At 53.9% G+C, this 19403-nt stretch overlaps 2 protein-coding genes across 3 annotated transcripts in view; both read right to left on the bottom strand.

Moving 5' to 3' along the window:
* The window catches only part of ALDH4A1 (aldehyde dehydrogenase 4 family member A1), a 33518-nt gene extending 23295 nt beyond the window's left edge, over positions 1–10223 (bottom strand). The window contains exon 1 of the mRNA XM_027522118.1: positions 9908–10223. Within this exon, the coding sequence (XP_027377919.1) occupies positions 9908–9969 (62 nt within the window). The 5' untranslated portion in view covers positions 9970–10223. The remainder of the gene's footprint in view (positions 1–9907) is intronic.
* A 1398-nt stretch (positions 10224–11621) lies between these two features.
* The window catches only part of IFFO2 (intermediate filament family orphan 2), a 49632-nt gene continuing 41850 nt past the window's right edge, over positions 11622–19403 (bottom strand). For both annotated transcript variants that reach the window (XM_027522134.1, XM_027522142.1), the window contains 4 exons: positions 18215–18335; positions 18012–18104; positions 17059–17189; positions 11622–15768 (listed from right to left, as the gene is read on the bottom strand). In XM_027522134.1, coding sequence (XP_027377935.1) covers positions 15663–15768; positions 17059–17189; positions 18012–18104; positions 18215–18335 — 451 coding nt within the window. In that variant the 3' untranslated portion in view covers positions 11622–15662. The remainder of the gene's footprint in view (positions 15769–17058; positions 17190–18011; positions 18105–18214; positions 18336–19403) is intronic.

The following is a 19403-nucleotide window of genomic DNA, read 5'->3' as shown; positions in this document are numbered from 1 at the left end:
CTTACTCCACCAGGCCAGGCTTTCTAAGGCAAACTGGTTCCCAGACCCTCCCAAGGCGTCCAGGGGCTCAGCAAACACTGCTGGAATAAATGTAGCCCTGGGTCCCACCCGGGCTACCAGCATGGTTCCCTCCCCGCTCTCCCACCCCAGGCCACATCAGAAGCGGGGCAAGTCTTCCCCAGGGCAGAGGGCCACTGTGACCTCAGGATCACATGCCTACGTGGCTGGCTGGCTGTTTGGAAAGTGTCCAGGCCCTGGCCCCACTGTCCACTGGACTGTCCATCTGTCTGAATGTAACAGAGGGACCAGACATTAGTTCAAAGATCAGCCTCAGAGCCTGAGTCAACTAAGAGCCAAAAATAATCTAGGAATGCCTGACAAGCCTTTTTTTTTTCCCCTTGGCTCACGGGCCCTTAGGGATAACACGAGCACCCTTCCACTGGCTCAGGGGAAGGCAGAATGAAGCACTTGTAGGAGCTGGGGCTTTTATGAGGATCTGCAAGGCCCTTCCAGGCAAGACTGTGTTCCTCACTTACTCACTCATTCATGCCGTCAGCATACACCTTTCCCACAAGGCAAGAATGCAGAGATAGCTCAGATGAGGTCAAAGGTCTCACCCACCCACGTGTTCATCACACCTGGCAGGTGCCTGGCTCTGGGATGCAAAGGCGAGTCCATCCCGACCATCTTAGAGCAGCTCTCAGCCCTCCCGCTTCAGGAAAGAAACATAAGGCAGAGTCGGGATTTGACTCAGTTTCCCCTAACCACCTGGGGTGCCGCTTCTCACCTGGTGACTTCACCGCCTGAGTCTGAGACCCCAGCTACCCTGACCCACCCTCTGCATGGGATGACTCACCCATCCTTTTAGGATCTGAGCTAAAAAGGCTGCAAGACCGAAACATCTCCTGCAGCGGGGAATGCTGAGCTCTGAAGTGTACAAAGGGGAAAACTGGCGGGAAGCGGAGGCGCCTGGGCTCCCAGGCCACCCCAGGCCTCCACCCAGGTCACCCCAGGCCTCCACCCAGGCCACCCCAGGCCTCCACCCTGGTCCAAGGCACCATAGGCTTCCACCTTCACGACTGCAATAGCCACTCCAGCTCCACTGACTCCAAGCTCCTCTTGAAACCCCTGGAACAAAGCCCCATGGCCCACCCAGAGCAGGAGCTCACAAGGTGAAAACGGCTGTGAAAGCCAAGGTTGCTCCCTGTGCCCGACTCTTTGCGACCCCAGGGACTACACAGCCCATAGTATTCTCCAGGCAAGAATACTGGAGTGCGTAGCCTTTCCCTTGTCCAAGGGATCTTCCCAACCCAGGGATCAAACCCAGGTCTCCTGCACTGCAGGCGGATTCTTTACCAGCTGAGCCACCACGGAAGCCCAACCAGCCCCTGTCCCACCCAGGGCAGGAGCTGAAAAGGTAGCAGCTACCAGTTTCCATAGTTTTAACATGAAAATCAGAGAAGGCAATGGCGCCCCACTCCAGTACTCCTGCCTGGAAAATCCCATGGGTGGAGGAGCCTGGAAGGCTGCAGTCCATGGGGTCGCTGAGGGTTGGATACGACTGAGCGACTTCACTTTCACTTCTCACTTTCATGCATTGGAGGAGGAAATGGCAACCCACTCCAGTGTTCTTGCCTGGAGAATCCCAGGGATCGGGGAGCCTAGCGGGCTGCCGTCTATGGGGTCACACAGAATCGGACACGACTGAAGCGACTTAGCAGCAGCAGCAACATGAAAACGTCATCAACACAGAGAGATAAAGGGTAAGTAAGTGCTCAGCTCAAAACTACCCAGTGGCTTCTTGTTTCTTCTGCAATAAAGAATCCGAATCCCCACTGAGGCCTCCAGGCTCGTTTCCCATCCCCACCCCACCTCCCACCCTGTCAGCAGCAATCCTGACATTCTGGCCTTCCCGCCCCTTCCCTCACCCCCTCTGCAGGGGATACTAGCCTTGCCCAGCCTGGATGGGGCCCCTATCAGATCACCTCACAGACGACACCCCTCATCACACAACGCGGACTGTCTGTGTTCCTACACTGCAGCGAGCATCCAAGGAACACCCTGAAAACAGCACACAGCTGGACACCAGGCCCCCAGGACCGGACTCCTGGAGGCAGGTCCCCAGGAGCTGGAGTGGGGGCAGCCAAGGCCAAGCAGAGGACTGGAAAGGAATTCGCCCTTCCTTCCTTCAGCTTCTGGGCTTTTCAGCTGTTATCTGAGACCTGATAAGACCAATCCTCCTAATCACTGAGATAAGGGGCTGGGGGTGGAGGAAAGCTGAGAGAAAGTGCAGAGCCGTGCCTGAAGCTCAGGATAAGCTGCCCTGGAAAACTTCAAGGAACTTTTCTGAAGCATTTATGGCATGCCTCGTGTGGTGCTAAGTGATCACCCTACAGATACGTCACCCTGCAAACTATTACTACATCCATTTGATGGACAGGGTTGGGGGAGGAAGCTGAGGTTCAGAGAGTAACGGCTCGTGGTCACAGCTCTCGGAGTGACAGCATGCGGCCTGGGAGATGCGCTCTGGCAGAAGCGCCTAGAGGGCTTCCCTGGTGGCTCAGTGGTAAAGAACCCTCCACCTGCAATGCAGGTTTGATTCCTGGGTTGGGAAGATCACCCACTCCAGTACTCTTGGGCTTCCCTGGTGGCTCAGACGGTAAAGAATCTGCCTGCAATGCGGGAGACCTGGGTTTGATCCCTGGGTTGGGAAGATCCCCTGGAGGAGGACATGGCAACCCACTCGATTATTCTGGCCTGGAGAATCCCATGGACTGAGGAGCCTGGCGGGCTGCAGTCCACGGGGTCACAAAAGAGTCAGACAGGACTGAGTGAGTAAACGACGACAACAAGGTGGAGACCCTCGGCCAGCTGATGGGACGGGTTCCTCCTCTCTTCTCCCTTCAGGAAAGAGGCCGCCCCGAGGTGGGAGTGACCTAAGGTGCCTACCAGCCCTGCCATCTCAGCTCTGTTTTCGGCTGTGCCATGCAGCATGTAGGATCTTAGTTCCCCAACCAGGAAGGTCCCAGTGCTGGCCACTCTTCAAAGTGGGTTTAGCACACGAATTCATTTACTCTCTAGGACAATTTTCAAGGTAGCTCCTATTAATCTTTCTTTTCTACATGAGGACAAGAGACAGCACAGGGAGGTCAAGGAACCCGCCCAGGGCCACACAGCAGCTAACAGGTGGAGCCAGGACCCACCCCGGCCTGTCGCTGGGCCACTCCAACAGCAACTGTTGAGCACCAGCTGTGTGCCGAGCCAGCTGCAGGGCACCAGAAGCCGGGTCCCCCCAGGTCTGAGTGCCGGTGCTGACTGCGGCCTGAGTGGGGATCTTCACAAGTTTAGAACCAAGTATTCCAATCACTGGAGGTTCTACTTATTCCTTTACTCAATTTATTCACAGAAAACACACTGGGTCCCAGGCCCCCCGCAAGCCATCTGTCACTTCCTCTCTAATCCTCGGGCTTTCTTGTTGCTGCTCAATTGCTAAGTCACATCCAACTCTTTGCGACCCCACGGGCTGCAGCACGCCAGACTTCCCTGTCCTTCACTGTCTTCCGGAGTTTGCTCAAACTCACACCCTTTGAGCCTGGTGCGGCACGGCTGTGGATAGGATCACTCCCGTTTCACAGGCAGGGCACTGGGCGGCTGTGGATAGGATCACTCCCGTTTCACAGGCAGGGCACTGGGCCCAAGGACAGCAGGCCCACCAAGCGCTGAGTGAGCACAGGTTCACCGGAGGAGGACACTCAGGCAGGAAGCACCGACCTGGGCACTGCTTGAGAAACCAAAGGGCAGAGCATGGCCAGGGAACGAAGGGACGTACCAGGCTCCTGGCCGGCACAGCATCAGGCGGCTGGGACAAGCCGTAGGTGGTTTTGAAGTTAGGAAGACTAGGCAGGCGGAGAGGCTGATTGGCAGCCAAAGGCACCAGGATTCCTGCAGGCGAACTCCAGCCCACGAGCCCCCTAACGTCGGAGGGCCAGGCTCGAGTCACCGCTGGACCGCGGCACCCAGTGAGGCCTGATACGAGAGTATATAAGGGATGAGTATTGCCAGGGCCAGCGTGAGGAACTCCGCCCGTGGCAAAGGTCATGAGGAAGGAGGCTCGGCATACGCAAAGGCAGGATCGAGCCTCAGGAGTCCCCCTGGAAATTCTCGAGCATCTACCCCCCAAACCAGAGTCTGCCTACTTTCTGCTTTGTGCTCTCACTTACACCTCTGACTTTACGGGGGGCTGTCCCCTACCACCTCTCTCTGAAAAAAAGAGTTAACTTACAGCTCCAGTTAATAAAGTTCCTGGGCATGACCAGAGTGCTTAAACTGTCTAAACACAGATTCCTTTGAGCAGTTAAAAGACTGATTAGAAATTGTATTGGTGAAGGGATTTTCACTTGTTGGGCTAATGTTTGCTGCTAGGTTTCCTTATCCCTTACCTGCTGTGTCCCTGGCAGTGTATTGATTAATATAATTGGTGTAAGTAGTAGCTTTAATGTATGTAACCTTGGACCCTTGAGTTAATTCTTTTTCTTGTTATAGCCCACCACACCTTTGCCCTATAGGAATGCAACTTTATCTAATGCTTTTGGAGGGTGGCGCCTGACTAATCACCTTTAGAGAAAAATAAGTTTTCTGAAGAAAGGGTCTTAAAATGTTAACATGCCTCTGGGCCAGAAGATGATGCAAATCACCTAAACTTTTGCATATGATAAGTCTGCAGGAAGAAAGCCTGGCTTACTGCATGACTCTACCCCTTCCCCCATTATCCTCTATGCATAATTTAAGGTATAAAAACTACTTTGAAAAATAAAGTGCGGGCCTTGTTCACCGAAACTTGGTCTCCCCATGTCGTTCTTTCTCTCATCTTCTGGCTGAATTATTCAGCCTCTTTTCTCCACTGAATTTCCTCACTGAGTTATCCTTATTTAACCACTCTTTATATCCTTAATTAACGCTTAATTAAGCAATTGTTTCCTGATCCTCGCCGACGCCGTCCCGCTTCGAATTCCCTGGATCCACCGGGGCTGGACCCCGGCACTTACTCTAAGGTTCCTAGGTGCCCAGTTTAATTCTTTTATTTATCAAATGTATATACAAGTAGAAATATGTACCTTGGCTCTTTCCAAAGAGAATTTGCAAAGACCTCCCTAGTGGTCCAGTGGTTAGGAACTTGCCTTCTAATTCAGCAGACCTGGGTTCCATCCCTGGTCAGGGAACTAAGATCCCACATGGCAGAGGGCAACCAAGCCTGAGTACCACAACTAGGAAAGCCAGAGTCCCAAACGAACACCCAGCACAGCCAAAACCAGAAACAAAACATTCAGAAAAAAAAACAAAAAACAAAGATGTTGCAGAGGACGCCCATGACAAAGCTAATGAAAGAGAGAAAGGCAGTCAGTTGGGAGCGCTGGCGTTCACCAGCTTAACACCTTGGACAAGTTTTCCTTAACTGCACAGGCCTCAGTTGTTTAGTCTGTGAGATGGGGACAGTAACACGTACATCATGGGGCTTCCCTGGTGGCTCAGTCAGTAAAGAACCTGCCTGCCAATTCGGGAGACCTGGGTTCAATTCCTGGGTTGGGAAAATCCCCTGGTGGGGGTCATGGCAACCCACTGCAGTATTCTTGCCTGGAGCATCCCCAGAGGCAGAGGAGCCTGGCGGGCTACAGTCCATGGGGCCACAAAGAGTTGGACAAAAGAGTTGGACATGACTGAGTGACAACGCCTAACACCTACATCACAGGTTGCTGAGGAGCTAAATGAAATCATCCGCATAAAAGGTAAATGGTAGCCCTGAGTGACCATCGCTGGCCCATCCGTAAAGGCCAGCTGTTCATTGTGATCGTCTCCCAGACTGGTTGTGATAAGTTTCTGTTGACAAGGAAGGAATCACCTGATCATTCTTTCATTCACCAAATGTTTGCTGAGGGCTGACCAGGTGCCAGTCACAGTTCTAGGACCTGGGGACATATAAGGGAGGCAAGCTACAAAAAAGCATCTGCAGAGGAGCCCATTTTTATGTTGTTTTTCTAAAGCATATGTATTCCTGGGCCACGAAAAGGCTAGTCGTCAAAGTAACAGCGTGGTCGCCTCTGTGTGGCGAGCTGCCAGATTACCTTCATCAGCTTTTCTTGCTTTATCTGTACTTTGTACAGTGGACTCATACTAATTAAATAAAAGAAAACCCACAGTCAAGAGTGTGTTTAGGGACTTCCCTGGTGGTCCAGTGGTTAAGAATCTGCCTTGCAATCTAGGGGTCAAAGGTTCAATGCCTGGTCAGGAAACTAAGACCCCACACGCCACAGAGCAACTACGCCAGCACACGGCACCTAGAGAGTCCGTGAGCTGCGATGAAAGACCCCACGCGACACAACTCAGACCTGACGCAGCCCGATAAATAAATATTGTAAAATAACGAGAATAACTGACCAACACTTCAGAAGTCCCTTGGACAGCAAGGAGATCAAACCAGTCCATCCTAAAGGAAATCAGTCCTGAATATTCATTGGAAGGACTGATGCTGAAGCTCAAGCTCCAGTACTTGGCTGCCTGATTCGAGGAGCTGACACACTGGAAAACACCCTGACACTGGGAAAGACTGAAGGCAGGAGGAGGTGGCAACAGAGGACAAGATGGTTGGATGGCGTCACCGACTCAATGCAGGTGAGTCTGATGTCCAGGAGACAGCAAAGGACAGGGAAGCCTGGCATGCTGCAGTCCATGGGGTTGCAAAGAGTCGGACATGACTAGGCGACTGAACAAATCACTTAAAAAAAGAAAAGTATGTTTAACACTTTTGAGATTCCGGGCACTCCAGGCAAAAAGGGAAACACTACAGAACATCACCCACCCCAGGTTCCCAAGAGACGGTTTTTGTCAGCACTAGAATTTCACGTATAGGACACCGAGAGTTATCACTAAAAACGTTCTAAAACTGCTTCTCCATAAATGCAGACACGGCATGCCACAGGTATACGCTAAGAAAGAAAGAAAGCGAAGTCGCTCAGTCGTGTCCGACTCTGCGACCCCATGGGCTGTAGCCTACCAGGCTCCTCCGTCCATGGGATTTTCCAGGCAACAGTCCTGGAGTGGACTGTCATTTCCTTTCTGTCAAATAATTAAACAAGTGGCCAAACACCAAAACTATTCTAGAACCGTGGTTCTCAACCAGGAGCGACTGTGCCCCTCAGGTGACACTTGGCGATGTCTAGAGACTTTTCTTGTTGTCATGACTGGGGGTGCTATAGCATCTAGGGAGTAGACGCCAGGGATTCTGCTAAACATTCTACAGCACACAGGCAGCCCGCACAACAAAGGATTATCAGACTCAAACGTTAATACTGCTGAGGTTGGAAACCCTGTCTTGGGGCATCAAGCCAGCTGCTATATCCAAAGAGGTAACCTGAGCCAGCAGATCTGGTTGCAAAATGCTTTTTCTCCACTCAGGAGGCATGAGCCTGGAGTCAGACAGAGGGTAATTTTATTGCTGTTGTTTAGTTGCTAAGTCATGTCCAACTCTTTGCGACCCCCGTGGACTGTAAGCCCACCAGGCTCTTCCGTCCCTGGGATTTCCGGGGCAAGAACACTAGAGTGGGTTGCCATGTCCTCCTCCAGGGGATCTTCCCCACCAAGGGATGGAACCCACATCTCCTGTTTTGGCAGGCAGATTCTTTAACTGCTGAGCCACTAGGGTAGCCCTTAGTCTCAACATTTTTAACAGGCAGATAAGTTTCCCATCAGTAAAAACGGTAATAATACAGGGCTTATCTGCACAGGGCCAGGCCTATGGTACTTGATTGCTTGATAACTACTGCTGTTATGAGCTTTCCATCCAACCCACCCACCCCGCCCCAGCCCCCATCTCCCCCAGAATAGAGGTGTTTTTATACCAGACATTAGAGGGCTTTTTAGGTTTTTTGTTTTTTTTTTTATGTCTAAGGCTTTCTTCCATTAAACTGAAAACTCTTGGGAGGCTCCCATCCTGGGTGCCCCTCCCTACAGCGTTTAGCACAGCACAGAGATACTCAGTAAACACGTGGACCTATGTGGCTTCCATCAGCGTCTGAGAGGGGTGGTCTCAGAATGCAGGGAAAGGCCTGCAGATGAGGCCGCGCTGAGGATGCAGCGAGCAGGGCCCCCAACCACAGTTTGGAAAAAGAGTCCTCGTCCTTGTCCTCTTCCCTATTCCCCCAGCCACCACCACAGAGCACACACAGCTGCATTGAAACGCATCCGCGCCCAGGGCACCCCGTCCCGTTCCTCCGGGACACTGATTAACTCGGGACAGGTACAGCTGAGCAGGGGAGACGTAACTGATCGGTCCTAGGGGTTAGGCAAACAAAGCCCAAACTGGGGCCAGAGCTGCCCACTCTGAGAGGGAGGTGGACACATGGGTCCGTAGAAGCGCAGCTCACCCAACCGTGAGCCCCTCTGGGGCAGGATCTGTGTCCAGCCCGCCTCCTCCACCAAGCCCAGGGGGTGCAGAAGAGGGCTCTGAGGACAGGTGTCACTGAGAGGGCGAAGGTCCAGGAATCCCACTCCACACTGGAGGGGTCTGCAAATCTGGGTTTGCAGGGCAGCTCCACTCGGACTACTACACCTCAGTTTCTTCGTCTGAATTTCGGAATACCAGCTATCCGCCGGTGAAGTTTAGACCCGGGTGACAGTGACGATCATGATCAACAGCAACAGGCACTGCCTCCATGCCAGGCACGCTCCAAAGCACTTCATGTGTCGTAACTTACAGATCGTCACAATAAGGCACGTAGGCCAAGTGTGCAACTCAGGCTTGGCATGTCACACGTACTCCACAAATATTACTCCACCTATCAGAAGAAAGGAGTCCATTTTTCTGACCAACTGCTGCTGCTGCTGCTAAGTCGCTTCAGTCGTGTCGGACTCTATGCGACCCCATAGCCAGCAGCCCACCAGGCCCCCCCGTCCCTGGGATTCTCCAGGCAAAAATACTGGAGTGGGCTACCATTTCCTTCTCCAATGCATGAAAGTGAAAAGTGAAAGTGAAGTCGCTCAGTCGAGTCGGACTCCTAGCGACCCCATGGACTGCAGCCTACAAGGCTCCTCCGTCCACAGGATTTTCCAGGCAAGAGTACCGGAGTGGGTTGCCATTGCCTTCTCCGACCAACACTTGACTTGAAAAAAGGGGAAGGAGAAAAGAGAGAAACAGAAATGCCAGTCCAGAGGAGAGAGGGAACCCCAGGGAGGGTCCTGAATGTGAAACCAAGGGTGGGGAGGAGAGAAACGAAATGTGCTTTTAAAAAAAGAAAAAAAGAGGTGCCCTCAGAGGAGGAGGCTGTACTCTGGCGGTGGGCAAATGTCTTTATCCACCGGAGAAAGACGAGGTGATCAAGTGGCTCCTTTCTCAGCGTGGGGGAGCCAAGAGGGCACCGAACCACCCCACCCCACCCGCCGGTGGGCAGGACCCCTTAGCTATAAAAGACCTTTGGGAGATGGGCACATCGCAGGAGGTGGGTGTCGGGCGGCATCAGAGGAAGCGACCCCCGGCGGAGAGGAGCCTCTGGGAAACCCGGAGGGGGTCCGGCCCGGAGGGAGCCCGGTTCGGGGGCGGGGGTGGAGCCCGGTTAGGGGGTCCGGCCCGGAGAGAGCCCGGTTCGGGGGTCCGGCGCGGAGGGAGCCCGGTTCGGGGACGAGGGTCGAGCCCGGTGCGGGGCCGGGGGTGGAGCCCGGTTCGGGGGTCCGGCGCGGAGGGAGCCCAGTTCGGGGTCGGGGGCGGAGCCCGGTTCGGGGTCGGGGGCGGAGCCCGGTTCGGGGTCGGGGGCGGAGCCCGGTTCGGGGTCGGGGTCGGGGGCGGGGACGGGGGTCGCCCAGAGACTCCCGGGGCCCCGGGGCCAGCAGGCGCCCCTTGGCCTGCCCGGCGCTCACTCACCCGGCCGCCCTCCCGCGGCGGGCCAGTAGGGCGCGGCAGAGCGCGGCCGAACGCAGCAGCATCCCGGGATCCCCGCGCGGCCTCTCGCTGGACCGTCCCGGCTTGGAGCCACCAGAGGGCACCGCCTCGCCTGGAGCGCACCATCTCGGCGGGCTGAGGGGGGGGGGGCTGCCGCCTCGGCCGCCCTCCAAGTCGGGTCCGGCCTAAACGCCTCTGTTTGCCTCCTGCTAGTAGAAGAATTCTACCCCGAGGGCCTGACGAAGGACACTATCATGTGACGCAAGGCAAAGCAGCCCAAGAGCGAAGCCCCGAAGCGTACGCGTTTCCCCCTTTCTTCCTGTATGGTATGACCCAGTCGCCCTCCGTCGGGGGCCGGGGGCAGGAGGGCGTGAGCTCCATCCACCAATCACAGTGAGCCATGAGAGCTCCCAGACCAATCAGAGGGGCGGTCAAGTTGCAACCTGCTTAGGCCGGGATTAGAGGGGCAGAAGCAGCCAATGAGAGAGCGGGGATGGGGCACGTGTGAGGCGGGGCGGAAGGACCGGGGTCTACGGGTCAGGTGTCGCTGGAGGCCCTACCCGGAGGCTCTCGCTGCCCTTGGCGGGGGGCTGCCAGACTCTTCCACCTTGCAGAGGGCCTCGTCGTGGCCGGCCCCCTGCCTCACCTAGGGGGCTGCAGCCTGGCTTTAGCCTCCTGGTAGGGACGCAGCCGCCCTCCACTCCCGACCTGGAGCGGAGCCACCCAGCTTCCTAAGGCAGAGCGCTTGGACAAATCGGTCTACTTCCTTGCAGATTACGATCAATGTAAGATAAAACCCGAGCCAGTCTGCGCTCGGACTTCCCTTCAAAAGCTCTGGACGCGGAATCCGTTTTATTCCTCTGCTTTAGTTTGGCGCCCCGGACCAAAATTTGAATTTTCTCTCCGGGAAGCTGTTTGCACGAACACATGAACCTTATTAACAACTCAGATTCTGAAGTTCTGAGGATGGAATCTTAGGGGCCCGTTCTATTCCTGAGGTACTGTTAACAACTTTCCCAACGCTCTCTTCTAATGTATCTGTATTTTCTCCAGCGGTGTGTACCGAGAACCTGCTTACGAGTCAGAGTTCCGATGCTGATCGTGGTTTCTCCCTGTGACGTTGACGAAATATGTAACTTTCCTGGGCCTCAGTTCTGTGTCTGTAAAATGGGGGTAATAATACCCACCTTAGAACTTCCTCATTATTTCATCATTACTCCTCTTTATCTGGGAGGCCACACTCTTTAAGGCATTTTGGAGAATTTAAACAAAAGAGTGGGGAGTGGGAAAGCAAACTTCAGTCCTCCTCTGGTGGGAGATTGGTTCCCAGAGCCCCTGCAGATACCAAAATCCACGGATAATAGTCACTTAAATAAGATGGCACAAGTTAGCTTGCTCCATCGGAGAATGGAAAATTTGCAGATTCAGAGGGCAATATGATTAATAGGCCCTCAGTTCCAAACCAGGCTATGCTAGTTCTCTAGTCTGTGATCTCTCTGGCTCTCTTCCCCTTCTATGGAATCTGTATAATTCCTGCTTTAACTACGTCCAAAGATTTTATTGTGAGATGTGAGGTGATGTAAAATTTCCCTATTTGATCACTAATCAGCCAATGACTTTTAGTGTTTATGTGGCCCGTGTCCTCTTTGCCCCTCCCCCATCACTTTATCCTTAATTTAAAAAAAAAAAAAAGGCATCAATTCTAAGACATTTCACTTTATTTAAAAGAAGCCAATATACAGGATATAAAGGGCATGATATTTACAACAATACAGTAAACAGGTTGGTTTCCGGTAGGGTCAGTAGTCTTTCAGTGAGTATAAACCCCCCCTTCCCCTTGACGCTAAACCCAGCTGGCAGACAAAGAGCAGCAGTGGGGTGGGATGGGACTTCAGGACAGAAAGTCCGCCCGGATGGGGCTAAAAATAAGGTAGATGTGAAAATGTCCACGAAGGAGTCTATGGGCGGAGGGTGCCTTTTCCTCGTTGCTTTGATGGCTTGGCAGGAGGAATGGTGAGGGGTTTGCCCGAGACTAACACACAGCCCACCCCGAGCCTGGAAGTCTTCCACTCATTTCTCAGCTCTCTCCCAAATACAGCTGACTTGGCAATGGATCTTGGCAGACCAGAGTCGGAGCAACTAATCAGAGCCCACCCTCTGAAGCAGACCTTGTCCCCCACCCAGCACCCCCTTTCCCTCCCACCACCCTACTCCGTTCTGAATTCCCCACTGCCCACCCACTACCACAAATGCCCATCCCCTGGCCTTCCAATGACCAAGGAGCTGGGGGATCAAGGGACAGAGAAATGGGGTGAGGGGTGACCTTTGCGCTGCTGAAGCCACCCATGGGTATGGATGAGCAGGTGGTGAGGATGAGGAGAAAAGGTGAGGGGTACTGATTATATTAAATCCAGCAGCAACATGCATCTCGTCCACAGAAAAATGCTGGGCTACCATAACTGCCTACCCTAGATTTTAAAAAAACCTTTCCTTTCATAAAAATAGATGAGAGTCTCTTGCTTTATAAATAGATTACATTTAGCTTAAGTTATACCTTATATGACCCCCTGCCCCACACCCTCTCCCCCATCCCAAGCCAAAGTGGTTTGATTCGCCAGGTCATCTGAGCTCCATCCATGGAGCTAAGTCCATGATGGACAGGCCAGTCAGAGACCTCTAGACATATTGCCACAAGAAAACAAAATGTGTTGACTTGTCAATCATTTTTTTCCCTGTTCAGAAGCTCAGAAATGTGTGTGTATGTGTGTGTGTGTGTGTGTGTGTTCCACAATCAGGGAGCCCAAAGGAAGCTACTCTCCCTGCCCCTCCCCAATCCTCTCTTTTTATAAAACCCCCCAAAATAGGAGAGCAAAAGAGGGCAGCACAGGAGAACCCATCTGAGAACAATTCTGAAATACCAATGTCAATATGACACTGGGCTAAGACATAGAAAACCAAAATAAAGTATTTACATCTTTACAAAGGACGGGCCAGTTGGTCCCAACTGGACCTGGTGCTGCCCCAGCGAGCGTTGGGGTCTTTCTTGGCAAGCTGTGAGCCCATGGCAAAGGGGGCAAGCGGGGCCCACTGGCAACGAACTCAAAAAAGAACTTGGTGGGGAGGGAGGCAGCCAGGCCAAAGCCCAGGACCACACCCGCGAGGCAGGTCACTAACACTCTTGCTGTCCCGCCATCCACCAGCCCCAAATCCTTGCTCCCCAGGAGAGCAGCGATTGAAAACCAGCAGGACGGATCTTTCTGGCCAGCATCTGACCCTGGCTCCTGCCACTTCCATACTTCCTAGATAAATTCAGAGTACCCTAGTCCCCAAAGACAAATATCCTATGTATACAAGGGGGGAAGGAAAAATAACACCACTGGACAGCGATCACCACAGTAACCTTAGTTACCCCTAAATACTTCTATTGTTGCCTTACTGTCGTAACTCTAACCGTCACCCTCCCACCACCCCGAGGCAGGCTTCCATTCTGCCCACCTGCCCACAGCACTCCTCAATGCCTCCCTCACCCTGGGCAGAGGAGGCCCGGGGGCGGGGGGCCGGTTTCCCACCCTCCCAGAAACGGAAAATCTTTTCAGCAGCTGAGGTCCAAGCCCAACTGGGTCTGATAACCTTTGGTTAAAATAAAAATAAAACAACAATAACAATAACGACAATAATTATCTGTTTGAACCCTGTAACCTTTAGAACAAGGGTCAGTGAGAAGGAGAGGAAGTGGGTGATCTCTCCTCCGAAACCTCGTCCCTTCACGTACCTAACGAGGGACTATCTGGCTGAGAGATGCTGGGAATGGAAGACGTTCAGCCAGACTTTTACAGGGAACCAGCAGGGGGTTCCCCCACGAAAACAAAACAAAGCAAAAAAAAAAAAAGAAAAAACTCACAATAAAGGCCACCAAGTTCTCATAAATAAAAAGTACACACCATCACTAACACTCTCCTCTCTCTCCATATATATATATATATATTTATATAATATGAATATTATATACAATGGTTTTAAGACTGCAAAACAGGTGGGGAAACGGAAGAGAGAGGAGGCCCTTACAGGTCACTGGTCCTCTGGGGAGGAAAGACGGGAGTCCTTATCTCAGAGCCCCTCCGCTGCCTGCAGACACAGGCCGTGGGGTAGTAAGGAGCTCTGGTCCTTGGGCACATTTTGCTCCTCTGACCTCCAGGGGGAGCTCCTGAGCCAACAAAACCAAAAATCCCCAATCATACAAGGGGATTGGTAGTAGTGAGTAGCGGGTCCAAAAAGATACTTAAAAAAAAAAAAAGCCTGCTCTGCGGGCTCCCAGCTGAGATTTGAGGGTGGCCTCCACACAATGCCCTCTGACTCAGGTCCACTCAAGTCTGGAGAGATACTGGCTCAGATTAACTCTCCAACGCATCAATCAAGCAGTGAGTTACGGTAGAGGTGAGCGTGTGTCCATGAGCGTGGCTCTCAGGTGAGCTCCCGCTCCGGCCACCTCCTCTCTGCCAGCAGTCCCTGCTGCCTCCCTCCGCTTCCCTTTCCAGTGCCCGCCAGTGGCCAAACAGTGGGCAGCTGGGGCACAGTGGAGAACCAAGATGCTGGCAGGCAGTACTGACCCAGCTCCCTGGAGGAGGCAGTGGCTACCAGGCCTGGCCCCCTCCAGACTTTCTCACAGAGAAATTTCAGATCTATAACCCCTTATTGTTGGCTGGGGAAAAAAAAAACATCAGGGCAATAAAAGACATTCCCCACCCCCACCCCCGGCCTACCTCCCCAACCCACAGAAGTCCCAAGAAAGCAAGCAGTCAGGTGGCTGAGGTCCTCGGGACCCCCACCTCGCTATCAACCTTGACCAAACCCCCTCCCAAGTCAGTGCTCACCCGCAGAGGCTGCGAGAGAGAGAGAGATCACCCTAGCTTCCGCCTCCTTCCCAGCTCCAGGGGAAAACCAAGGAGCTAGTTGGGAGAGGGCCCGCCTCCCACAATGGTATAAGGCAAGCTGCTTTTTTTTGTTTTTTTGTTTTTTTTTGCATAGTAGTTTAAACACAGTGAGGCTCCACCTTCCCCCACAGTGCCTTCTCCCTCTGCTTTGCCACTCGATCCAAAATGAAAAGAAAAATTTGTCCTTCCCTCCCTCCTTCTAGCCTTCTCCCCACTTCAGTAAATGACGTGCCCTCGGGAAGTCCCCACCCAGGCCTGGAAAGGTGAAGGTAGACAGCGCCTTCCTGGGGGGCAGGTGGACCATCCCAAGTTCAACTCCAGCAGGGGCGGGAAGGCAGAGCTCATGGCCAATCAGAGGAGCAGGTGGGAGGGTAGAAAAAGGCATTGACCACACCCGGGGAGGCCCCCGGCCCTCACCTTAGAGTTTTGTATAAAAACACCTGCTAGGAATAATTCTTTGGAGCTCAAAGTGGCTCAGCTGAAGGGAAAAGGCACAGTTAGCGCTGCATCGTCGGACAGAAGTCGCACTTGTAACGTGGAGAACGATAGAAATCGACAGCACCATTCCTCGGGTGGGTGGGCGGAGGGGGCACTGGGTGGGTGGGGGGCACTGGGTGGTGGTGGGCCGAGAAAGGAAGGAAGGAAGCAGCGGTCCCTGGGGGCCTCCAGAGAAGGGAGGGCGCAGGAAGTCTGCGTGGTCAGGGCTGGGAGCCCCACTTCCTGGCCCCGTGGGGAGAGGCGTGCAGAGGCCCCATTGCCAAGACCACCAGGCACGGGCTGGGGGGTGGGGGGGCGTGCCTCAGTCATCAGCTGACCATGGGCTCCACGTCCGCCTCCCGCTCAAAGTCGTCCTGGATCTCGTCTGTACTTCCTGAGTCGCTGCTGGCCACGGAGCTTGGGGATGGTGAATTCCTGGAAGGGCACAACAGAACAGGCGACCTCAGAGGGCAGCCTGGGGCAGACAGCAGGAAGCATGGAGCAGCCCCTCCTGGAAAACCTAGCCTCCACGGGGGATCCTTGCCGAGACCCACCCTCTCTGCTTCCCTTAGAATCTTCGAAGTTCAGGGCTTAAACAAGGCTCTTGAGACCTCGTGCGATGCCCCGGTGCTGAGCACTCCACGGGAGCAGGAACCATGGGTCCAGTTCAACTTCTACATTCCCATCATCTGGGCAATGAACTCAGAGCCCAAAGGGAGGCCACAGAGAAGAGCGGTTAACAGCGCTGGGTTCGGATTCTCAGCTTATCACTGCTGAGCTGGGGGACCTAGTGCAAGCTCTTTACCCTGCCTACACGCACACTCCTCGATCCAAACAACGGAAACACCAGAAGTGGGCTCTTGGAATCAGTGAGCTGAAGGTAACATGCGAAGCCCCTCACACACACACACAAAGCTTCCCCCCGCTTCTCCGTCTCTTACGGCCCAAACAGTGCAAGAACACAGTCACAATGAGAGAAACAATTATAATTAACATATTTGTGCTTCAGGCCAAGCACTGTATTTGTCATTTTATCACTAACATGTCTGTCTCCCCTGAAAAGGGGCTCCCTAGGTGGTTCCGTGGTAAAGAACCCACCTGCCAATGCCAGAGATGCGGGTTTGATCCTGGGTCAGGCAGATCCCCTAGAGAAGGAAATGGCAACCCACTCCAGGATTCTTGCTGGGAAAATTCCAGGGACAGGGGAGCCTGGTGGGCTACAGTCCGTGGAGTCACAAAGAGTCGGACACAACAGCAACTGCACACACGCACACACACTCCCCCGAAAAGCTGCGTGTTCCCTAAGGGCAGGAGCTGTCCTGTGCTGGCAAGGAAAGAGGCCTGATGCGTGCTGGTCTCCTGGGGACAGACTCATGTGCCCGTGGCTTAGAAGATGGGAGAGGAAGGAAAATTGCTTCCTCGGGACCCTGTAAGCCCCGCCCACCTCCCCCACCCACCAGCTCAGCAGGAAGTGGGCCTTGCACAGAGCAAGCCTTCTCAAAGTAGCCTTCCACAGTCCCACAACAATGGGAACAGGGTGGTTGTGCGAGTCACGTGAGAGTAGATGTGTAAGGCACACAGTAGGTGGCTAACGGTCATTGGACGCACAGACAGATGGGCTGGCAGATGGAATCTCCAGGCTGCAAGCTGCAGCCCAACACCCCACCCGACCCACGCCAGGACACCAGCCCTGCGTCAGCAGGGAAGACGAGCGCGGGGCGGCACCTGTCCGCGGAGCCTTTGATGAGCCGGCGGCAGGTCTCCATCTGCACGTCCAGGCCCCGCTTCATGCTGCACATCTCCATGTACTCGTGCAGGTGGCGGTTCATGTCGCTCTTGGCCGTGGCCAGCTCCAGCTGAGAAGAGCCAACAGGGGAGAGAGGGCAGGCCCCGTCACCCTCACAGCAAGCCTCGCGGCGACCTCACACCCTCGGCGCCGGTGGCACTGGGGCCATCGCAGGGCACCACACCCTCCGCTGGGGTAGCCCTAGCAACTCTGGCCTTGGCACTCCTTCATGCGGACTGCGTTAGAAAAGGGTGCTCATGTTTCTGACCCTTCTCCTCAACCGAGGGCTCCATCCCTTGGGGAGGAGCCGGACTTCCCTTTCTCCCGCCTGACAATGACTGACTCTCACAGACAGGTGTGCCAGGCACACACACATAGGCTCTGGAGCAGGGAGAACCGGGCTTGCAGGCCACTTCCTGGCTGGGGGTCTCAGGCAAGTCACTTGGTCTCTTTGACCTCATCCCCTCCTCTGTAAAATGGGCACACAGTGCCCACTGCACAGGGTGGAGGCACCCAGGCCCCCTCGGGTACACACACAGGGTATGAGAATGCCGACGGAGGCGTATTTTTAAAGGGCTCAGGGCCCAGTGTCACTTGATATCATTCAAATGTCAGTTCCCATTATTTTGAGATCACCATGTCAGTCAAATAACTTAAGAAAAAACCTCTCTGGGGCAGACAGGTATCACCACCCTCATTTTACAGATTAGGAAACTGAGGCCCTACCCAAGAGAGGGGTGACCTGCCCAGCACCAGGCCAGGAAAATCAGTGGGTGTCCTGACTCCCAATCCTGGTGCCTGCGTTGCTATCCCAGCCCCTGTTCACACGGGCACTTGATCACTGGGGGCCTTGGGCTCACGACTGGGGGACATGAGCGAGTGGGCGCCTCACCTCAATCTGGCCGATCGTCTCCTGGTACTCCTTGTCCCTCGTCTTGAAGAAGGACTCGGTCTCGTGGATCAGATTGCCCAGGTTTTCCTCTTGCTGGGGAAACGGAACAGAGCGGACAGCTTAACCGGGTGGTGGGGGCTGCCGGGAAAGAGCGAGGGACGGGGGAGCAGGGAGCGAGGCGCCCGGGCCGCCTGCCAGCTCACCTCGCCCTGTAGGTCGAGGCTCGGGTTGCAATTGGTGAAGTCCTCCCAGAGCAGCAGCGTGTCTTCGTTCTCTTCCCACGTCAGGCTGTCACAGTCATCGTCGAAGTCAAAGGTCTCCCGCCTGTGGGGGGCACGGGTGGGCATGAGTGAACAGGCAGGCTCCAGGGGCCCAGGCGGCGGGGAGCACGGGGCATGGGGAGGGGCCTGCCAGGTGGCTGTCCAAAAACATGACAGCAGTAGCCAGAGGGGACACGCGCCTTCTCCATGGAGCGCAGCTCTTCAAATGCAGAATGTGTTTATGTATTATGGATACAAGTTAAAACGCATATTCCTAACAACGCCAGTCTTTCATTAATGAAGACTAAAGATAGCATCTTGTGAATGGTTTCCATTCATTTAACAACTCATTGCTGGAGCCCCTACTATACCTGAGATGATTCACATAATCTTCTCTGCAACTTAGAAAGGTGGGTATTATTATTCCCATTTTACAGATGAGGAAACTGCAGCTCAGAAAGAATAAACTAGGGCTGAAAGCCAGATCTTTCTGTTTTCTATGGCTTTTTCCTCTCCATCAAAACACAACCACAGGACGGATGACTAGGCATATATTAAAGTGTGATTCATTCCATCCTCACAACAGTCCTAAGAGGTCAGTATGATTGCTAGTCCCATTTCACAGGTAAGGAAATTGAGGCTCAGAGGGATTAGGTGGAAACTTCTAGAATAACACATGCTGGAAATCGGATTTGAATGCAAATGCTGAGTGATTTCTGGGCTTCCCTATTCACTAGAGCTGGCAATAGGGTGACGGACCATGCAGGTGCATCTGGGACCGAGGGAGTTCTGCAGATGTACTGGTTACCCCAACTGCAGGGGAGTTCCGCCCAATACACCCATTATTCAGATGGGAAGGCTGAGGTCTGCAGGAGTAAGTCACTTGACCCAGTGAATCAGCTGGAGAGGCAGACGTGGGTCCCAAGTCCTGATTCCCATCCCAGGGCTCTCCCCGCTGCCCACACTCACTCCTTCAACAACTTTCTGGATCCTATAGTGCACCGTTCCCAACCTGCTGGGACCACTGGGCAGGGCCCAAGAACCTCAGGAAAAGCGCTGTCCAGAGCGCCCCCTCGAGCCCAGCTCCCCACCAAAAAGCAGTTCCTGCGGGAGCCTGTAGGTGGCTCCTGGC

This window comes from Bos indicus x Bos taurus, chromosome 2, assembly GCF_003369695.1.
Source record: "Bos indicus x Bos taurus breed Angus x Brahman F1 hybrid chromosome 2, Bos_hybrid_MaternalHap_v2.0, whole genome shotgun sequence".
Classification (NCBI taxonomy): domain Eukaryota; kingdom Metazoa; phylum Chordata; class Mammalia; order Artiodactyla; family Bovidae; genus Bos; species Bos indicus x Bos taurus.
The sequence above is the reverse complement of the archived record's forward strand: the minus strand, read 5'-3'. Positions and strand labels throughout refer to the sequence as shown.